At 32.4% G+C, this 8930-nt stretch overlaps 2 protein-coding genes across 2 annotated transcripts in view; one reads left to right on the forward strand and one right to left on the reverse strand.

Annotated features, from left to right (window-relative positions):
• LOC117116535 (C2 domain-containing protein 5-like) overlaps positions 1 to 8930 on the reverse strand; it is a gene marked incomplete at its 5' end in the record, with an annotated part of 51219 nt that overhangs the window by 14913 nt on the left and 27376 nt on the right. The window contains 5 exon segments of the mRNA XM_033260593.1: positions 19 to 93; positions 1179 to 1232; positions 1581 to 1638; positions 1776 to 1865; positions 2869 to 2985. Coding sequence (XP_033116484.1) covers positions 19 to 93; positions 1179 to 1232; positions 1581 to 1638; positions 1776 to 1865; positions 2869 to 2985 — 394 coding nt within the window.
• The window catches only part of LOC117116536 (muscarinic acetylcholine receptor M2-like), an 8076-nt gene continuing 5367 nt past the window's right edge, over positions 6222 to 8930 (forward strand). The window contains exon 1 of the mRNA XM_033260594.1: positions 6222 to 6386. The gene's annotated coding sequence lies outside the window, so the exon portion shown is untranslated. The remainder of the gene's footprint in view (positions 6387 to 8930) is intronic.

Consider the following 8930-nt stretch of genomic DNA (forward strand, 5'->3'; position numbering starts at 1 on the left):
AAACAAAACTATACGTACTGCTGTTCCAACAAGTAGTTCCTCCCCCACTATCACCTGGACTCGCAACCCAAACAGTGCATTCATACCCTTTACCTTTGAATAAAAAAAACATACAAGAGCATAAAAATAAACATGAGATTTATGAAAAATGAATGGCAATCGTAAACTCAGTTGCATCCCGCTCGAGCGCTGGCGGGGGCAGAGCGCCAGGGTCCCCAGGCATGAGGGGGGCCTGACATTGTAATTTAAAAGAAATATAATATAAACCATAATTTCATCCAATGATGCCCTGACAGTTTTAAACTGAAGTTGATAAAAACTTAAAAAATATCAACGATGTGTCAAGAGAGGTTCAATGAATTGGCCGTAATCTCAATTGAACACGATCGTTAGATATCAACACTTTAATTGACAGTTTTGGTTAAGTGCAAAAGTGCACACAATGACGTAGTTGGTTAATGATGATTACCTCCAAAAATTCAACATCTATCTCCAACATAATTTATCAATGTTTTGACAAAGGTGAAATTCTCTTTTTTTTATCTGAATGCACATAGTCTGCATATAAAAAGACTAATTGTTTTGCTAGATACAACAAAAGCCACAGTAATTACATTTACAGAAACAATGCCAGACAAATCCATATATGAAATGTACTGAAATTAGCAATCGAGTAAATTTTCCTGAAAGGAATGGCCTCAGCTGCATTCAATACAAAAATATGGATGATAATTCTGTATAATTTGTTCAACAATGATGATATTTTGTTTCTTGTGCGCTTATTTGTAACCACACTAAACACGTTCGTCTAGAATGTAGTTTTGTTCATTTCAGTGGTATATTTTAAGATGTTCATTGATTTCCATACTACGAGTGTATCGTATGTTTTTTTAATTTTTATATAAGGGTATATCATATGAGGTTTAATCACATGATGTTTTTTCATATAAGGGCATATGAAGGTTTAGGGTGTGAATTTGTTTTATCTGAATCCATGATTCTGGAATTGGAAAGTGACAGAGAGATTATATTAAAATGACAAAAAAAAAAAGTAGTTTTAGATATAGTACTGTAGGTATTTAATGTTGGTATTTAACCAAATAATTAACTAAATTTACTAAAAAATTTACTAAGAATTTGTCTGAAGATAGTAAAGTATTATGATATCTTTAACTGACCTTCAGTTTATTTATAATTCGTCTGTGCAACTCATATTCCATAAACGGCAGTGCCTGAAGATAATAAAAAGGTTTTCAAGAAATTAAAACCGAATATAAAATAGTATAAGTAGTAGTGATGATCCATGCATCATGCAATTATTTATTTATACTGGTCTTATAAGTGGTTGTCAAATACAAGGCAGATAATAGAGTCCTTGGTTATACAATAGCTCACTGTTTAATAATGTCTGGATAATACAATAATATCAAGGCATGTACTGTCCAATAAGTGCTGTGATATTATATCAAACATACTACATACTCCTAATCAGGGCCATTGGGCTCATTAGAAGAGAGACCCTAAGATTGCCATTTATTAAATTATTTATATTACTTATAAAAAAAAATTTTAAAACTCACATCACCAATTTGTGTTGCATTACTCTCACCCTGCGCATGTTTTTTTGGTCTGCAAATTCTAATAAATGTAAACATGAAAAGTAATTGTTATCATTATTATTTATAACTATAATTATAAGCTTTTTCTCAAAAAAATTTACAATGACTCTTTGACAGCTGGGCTCGAGACCCACTGGCACTGCCCCTGTGCCTTACCTTGCCTGTAAAAAGCAACCTCTTCCCGTGTACTGAAGTTCTGCAGGCGGTTCTACTGTTGTAATCAGTATGTCAGGTACTTTGTATTTTCTGGTCATAAGAAAAGAAAAGCATTTTTAAAAACCTGATTAATCACTCAATTAATTCTAAAAATTTACTAACATAAATACTTTTGATACAATTATTTCTCCTGGATTGCCAAACGTAATTATTGCTTCAAAACAAATGCATGCATACATGCCAACCCACCCTATAAAATATGCTGTAGGCTGTCTGTATTTAGGAATCTGGAGGCAACTATGCACACTCACTGAGCGTATCCCAGTCATGTTATGTGATTCTGCGTACACTGTCAATCATCACTTTAACAGATGTTCACTTAACTCCAGGGCGGAGGAAGGAAAGTTTTCACTAAACCCGGGCACTCACTGCTGTGTTGACCGCCGTCATTCTATGGAAAACGCAACGCCACAACATGCGTGCAATGGATCCTTTCTAATGATGATCCGTTCAGACCGCCACCAACAATCAGCGGAGGGAGTTGTGTAGTCTATCGCTCAAAGGGAGCGGTGAGTGCATGGCTTAATACCCTTTTCACACTGCCACTATTTTGTAAATAGTAACAACTAGTAACAGGTTGTAACCAGGTTTGTGTAGTGTGAAAGCAAATTCATGTAGAACTTTATGAAATATTGCAGGGGACCCCTGGGAGGCCTGTTTATTCTTCTGAAATCTTCCGAGTTATTCAAGGGTCATGCGTCCGTACTGCCGTCAGGCAACAGAAAAAAAAATGTTGCGCACCATAAGACTACCCTAGATATCTAGACCTACTGCTATTTTTCCAAGATTTTGCATGGTTTGGATTACTGTGTGTATGAAACGAAGAAAATATCTCGGGAGATCAAAGTTGTTACAACTTAGTACTAATTGTTAAAGGATTTTCTGTTAGTGTAAAAAGGGTGTAAATGAAGTATCACTGAAACATTGTAGACAAACTGCCTCATTCAAGTAAACAAAAAAGTGGCCAGTCTCATATTCAAACACGCAAACTTTGAACGAGAAGCCTAAAGCGATTCGCTATATCAAATCTCACCTGCAAACCTGACATTTTGACAATGTAACAGGAAATGGTAATGTAGAATCCTTATATGGTATGTGACATAAACTGCAAGATGTTCCAACATTATCTTGATGAAAACTTTCAGACATCCTGAAATGAAAAAAAAAATCAATTACATTTTTTTTGGTTAAAATAATTTGCACAAGTTAAAATACATGACTGCACATTGAGTATGCTTATTTTGTGGGTATTTAAATAGAGGAAATTGATGTACCATATAAATATAGGTTGATGTATGAAGTATTGTATGAGTAAAGAATGAAAGATTAAAAATCAAATTAAATCACATTTGACATCTAGTGCAGGATATATTACGTAGTTCTTAGCAGCTTGGCACAGCAATTTCCTTTTGTTCTCACAACCTTAAGGTCGGAGGTTCAAACCTTCGCTGTTTTCCCCCCCAAAAAAGAAAAACCATTGTGGAGAAAAAAATTATATGCATTTTCTACTTATTAGTAGACAATCCACCTATAAAATCGATTAAATAAGTCTCTGAAACCCATAAATTGTCATATTTTTTTGGGGGCTTCGCACCCCCCACCCTGGACCATTTTCAAGATATTTTGAACGACGCCTGACCACGCCCACCTCGGGCCACCCTAGCATATTTCCCCCCCTATAATTTTACCTTGCCACTCACTTTCCCCTTCCCCCAGATTTCAGACTCTGACACCACCACTGGGTACCTAGCAGAATGATTGAACGTATTAGTCTGTATTGGCATTAAACTGCATGCACAATCAGGCACGTAGGCAGGAGTTTTGAGCAGGAGGTGCGTTTTGCGAGCGAAGTGGACTTTAGACTGAAATGGGGGGGCGCTAGGACCCCTGCAGGGCGAAGCCTCTGGGAAGCTCCAACAAATAAGCATTTTGATGGCCTCATGAATGGATTCACACTCTGCACCCACCAAAATGGACATGGGTTTTTTACCAAAATATGTATTGTCAAAACTCTATGAATGATAGCTATGATTTTCTAATGATAATTACACATTTTAGTATTTATTAACCTTTAATAAGATACCTTTGATTTAAAAATTGGTTAATACATAGTAATGCCATGACATAATTAATGCATGCTTATCCGGTAATGGAGTGACGGTAACAGAGTGACATACAGTTTATTGACCATAGGGCAATACAATCTCAACTGGATTTGCATAAATGAAATTGTAAACAATAAAAACCAGCAACATCCTACTATTATTATTAATTCTTATTCACTATACCTTGCATTTTCAATGGTTTCTTAGAAATGAAACCTATCCTATCGTCCATGAACGCAAATGATGAAGATCGCATGAATGTTATTTGTGAATTTGTGTGCTAATTATGCCATAATTATCAGTGGGATCTTTTACAACAAAAATAGTTGTTTTTTCATCATATTATATGTTGATAGATGTATTGTATAATTGATAAAAATTAATATGTTAAAATATAAATCAAGTTGAAAAAGGATTTAATCAAGTTGAAAAAGGATTTAGGTGCTACTAAAATGTAAAAGTGAAGCCTCAATAATAAGCACAACTAGATGTTCGGATGTTCCTTGGAAATTGGTATGATTATTTTAAACAAGCAAAGATTAAAGCACAGGAAAAACAATAAACAACTTGATAACACATGCTGAGGTTTCTTCATATAAAACCACACACTTGTAAACTATGCCAGTACTGTAAAGATGGCAGATAAAATCTATATAAAATGTCACTCTGTTACTGTCATTTTTAATAGGATCATAATTAATAAAAAAATTAAGATTTGAATCAAAATAAAACCATTATTTAATAAGTATATATAAACTTGCTTCGCATTTTAGCTTTGATTAGATTTTACCAAAAAAACATGTGTATAGTTGTGATGACATAATCATGAACATATATAGGCACATCATGACTATATATGGAAATATAACGGTTTTTTGCCGAGAACATTTGATAGTGTTGGCAAACACACATCATTAAAAAATCTAAACAAATAATATAGCATTAAAATATGAACTTTAAATTTGTCAAATTTATTCTCAAAATTATTCTTACATGATCAGTATATCACTTTTAAAAATGTTCTTATATGGAATAAATGATAACAAATTTTGATGCTTTTGAGTCATCAATGTTTTGATTTGGCACCACTTAAAAGTCACAGTGATCTCATTTGGGCAATCAATAGGAAAAGGTCAACTATTTTGGTTCTCTTGTGCTTGAGCAAACGAATGGCAAAGTGATTTGAATGAAATGGCATCATGAGCATTTAACAAAGACATGTGCACTTTATATATTGCCAGCTGAATGATTGAAATATCGCTTGATTTTTCACTCTCATTGTGCTTCGTGTGTTGGAAGAACAATGTATCAATCGAATTAGGCCCTCTATAAACCGCTTTCCTTATTACCTAATTTTTTTTTTTTACTCAATACTTTCTAACACCTGTCAGCTTATTAGCACAGCATATAAGACCTGGCCTGCCTAAGTCCTGTCTCCTGCTGATGTGTCGTTGATACAACGAAATATTCAACATTACTCTTGTGGATTGGTATATTCACTCTTTAGGTCATTTAATATGTATTCTCCTGAATGATTGATTATTGGTAATTGACATTTTCTGACAATTTAAACAATTTTAAATAAGCATATGCAGTTTAAACTATAAATATTTCATGATAAATATATCTGTTATACAAATATCCCACTGAAGAAGTAAATAGGGTAGCCGTGTTAGTCTAGATGATAACAGTAAATGAAAGACAAACAGCATTTTTCAGACTAACAAATTAATTTTTCCACAAGCTTTCGACCACACAGTGGTCTTCATCAGGTGAATGTACAAATAGGATAAAAGTATGGTCATATATACAGTAAGAACAAAGAAGGTAGATGCTCTATAAGGAATGGTATCTGAGTATACACAAAGGAATAATAACCCTCATCAAATATCCGACTATAATGCCATATATTTGTATTTCTTTTTTTATATAAATATTTTATATTTTATATAAATTATTCTTTGACTAGTAATATGTATTTATATTGATTTATTACTATTTACATTTGAAAAACAAAACACAAACTATGAAAGATTAGATTAAACACGATGGCCTCATACAGCATTTCTTACATAACAACAATTTTGTCCATTCATTGCAATGTAAGTATGAAATCTGACTGGTTGAGACAGTGGTGCATGATGGCCAATCAGCTAAAAACAATAACCACTAGCCAATAAGATCGAAGGAAAAGTGGCAGTAAGCAGTAGGTAGCTAAACTATATAAAAATGAAACCGATCCTCCGTCATAATCATTTTATCTTAACTGAAGACAAGTAGTTACACTTACTATCAAGATCAAACATCTAAGGTTCTCCTACATTTGAAGACCTTGTCACCCGACCAATGAATACTGCTACACCGTAGTAACGAACCACAATAGGTAGGAATCAGATGTATCAAGAATTCTCTGTCTATAAGATACAGCTACTGCATATTCAATTCGGTAAGTCCTTTACAATTTTTTATGTGGTATACTCGCACACACAAAAAAAGCCACACTTACCTAAAGCCTTGTCCCAACTATCAAATTTCAATTTATTCAGTTCATTCAGAGAGATAAAAACTAAACATTACAAAAGCACAGAAACAGATAAAAAGTACAAAGAACAACATCAACTGAATAAACTGAGAAAAATACCCAAGAAAGTTTACAAGTAACCGTATTTGGGGTCCCCAAGACAGAAAGAAAACATTCAAAATTGCACTAACCCTAACCACTAAAAATAGAAAATCTTACGAATAATTCAATTACATTAAAATTGCACATTACAAAAGAAAGTCAAACAAATAAAAGAATGCAGCAGATCAAAGAAATATTAAGGAATAACAGTAAAATTAACAATTTAAAAAAAACAAAAAATATTACTTCAATTACAGAGAATTATTATAAAATTATAATTTAAATTCATTGAAATTAAAATTATCAAAAAAGCTTTATTATTATATAATTCAGTAATTGATTTGACAAAAACATGTGACATGCCTAATATGGTCATTATGACATCACATCATGACCATATATAGGCACATCATGACTATATATGGGCACATCATGACTATATATGGGCATACGACAGCTCTATTCACACTATCAAATTTATGTGACAAAATTGTGATATATTTAGGTGAAATATGACAACATCATGTCCATATAAAGACATATCACACAAATTTGTGTGAGTATACTCTTCTATGTTTTTATGAAATGTTTTTATGTGTAAAGTTTTATTTGTAATTGTAAATGCCACTTTATTTATGATGTGAATGGTAGATGAATGCAATGAGGAGCCAATCAAATAGACCTATTTTGAGACATGGATGCCTTTCATAGTTTTGATGCGATAGTATTTAGCAAGATTTATTAAACATCCAAATTGTAGCAAAAAAAAAAAAAAAAAAAAACAGGAATAAGTGATTGTAAATCACTGATCTCTACTATAATAGCTGGATTGCTCCTCGGCCAATCCTGGTACAGAAAAAAGTGAGGCCTCCGCCGCCGTGTTGGAGGGCCTAAGTGACGTGTACCAGTTTAGAAAAGTTTCTTTTGGCATTTGTTTAAATTATAGTTAAAAACTAACAGTTTCTAATAGAAAGTAAAACACTAATAGATACTTTAGTACATAAAAGGGTGTACTGATTTTTAGTTTTAGTATTAAAGGTTGGTAGAAATGTATGATTTGGTGACTTATGAGAATGGGTTTCAAAAATTGTGTTTACAATGCTACAAAACAACATAATAATATACTAATAGACATGTTAGTAGTCGATCTTGTTTTATTGTTAACCACAATAGGCTTCACAGTATTTAAATATGTCAAAAAGAAAAGTGTTATCCACAATAGCATTCACAGTATTTAAATCTGTTCTAACAAAAAAATATTTAAAACTTTTTAATATTTTCTAAATATTTAAAACTGTTTCAAAAAAGTGGCTAAATAAAGAACATGCCTCACAGAAATTAAATGTTTAAAAAAAATGGTATATGCATATCGTGCTTCTCAGCATTAAAATCTTTAAATAAAATATGCTTTACATTTTTTAAATAAACGCTTTATCCACAATATGCTTTTCAGTATCAGTTTTAAATAAATGCTTTATCAACAATATGCTTTTTAATATTTAAACTTGTTTAAATACTAAACCGGTTTCGAAATAGTACCTTCATCAGGTAAATGACCTAATGTCAGATCATTTTGTCATCGGCCGATGTCATCCGATGACGTGCACTTTCTGTTGGTATTTGAGGTCTTTTCCTGGGTTGGTGTAGAAGGTCATCGTAAATATGTGATAGCTTGTAGGCTTCTTATCTCCATTCATGTTGTTACTTTTCCTTTGCGATTCAATTCTAACTCTAAACGAACACATGCAACACCGTCAAGCTCTAAACTTACAATGACCTGGATTGTGCGCAACCACCAACAACCTGCAAACAAAAGTACATGTGTAAATTAACATAAGATTGAAGCACAATATTTGTTACCAAATTCACACATAAAAGCTGTTTTACTAACATATATATTCAATATAATTATCGATTACTATTATTTTATGAGATATTTGATTAGCTGTCTCTTATACACATCTAGATGTGTATAAGAGACAGAGTTAAGACTCCCCCTCCTCCTGCCTCGGACACATCGGACAACTTGTCGGTGTTTCAGGCGTGGTTGACTAGTAGAGTTTTGAATAGAAGTGCAGTACTGTAATTGAATACATAATTAATTTTAGAAAATGAAAATCGTCTAAACTCATCTTAAGTTTGTAATATTTCCAAATAATACAATTGTTTCATTATTATTTATGTAACTGTTTGTGTTTCAGATGTAGCAGGCCAACACATTCATGTTTAGAATATTTCAAATATCATTATTATTATTATTATAAAATGACCGTCTCATTATGTAAGTAATATGAATAATCATTTTTTTTTTAATTTTGACCATCAAAATATAAATTAAACTATACAATGTTTAACGATTTTAATATC

This window comes from Anneissia japonica, unplaced genomic scaffold (genome assembly GCF_011630105.1).
Source record: "Anneissia japonica isolate Jap-2015-1 unplaced genomic scaffold, ASM1163010v1 scaffold4058_len632159_cov189, whole genome shotgun sequence".
NCBI classification, from domain to species: domain Eukaryota; kingdom Metazoa; phylum Echinodermata; class Crinoidea; order Comatulida; family Comatulidae; genus Anneissia; species Anneissia japonica.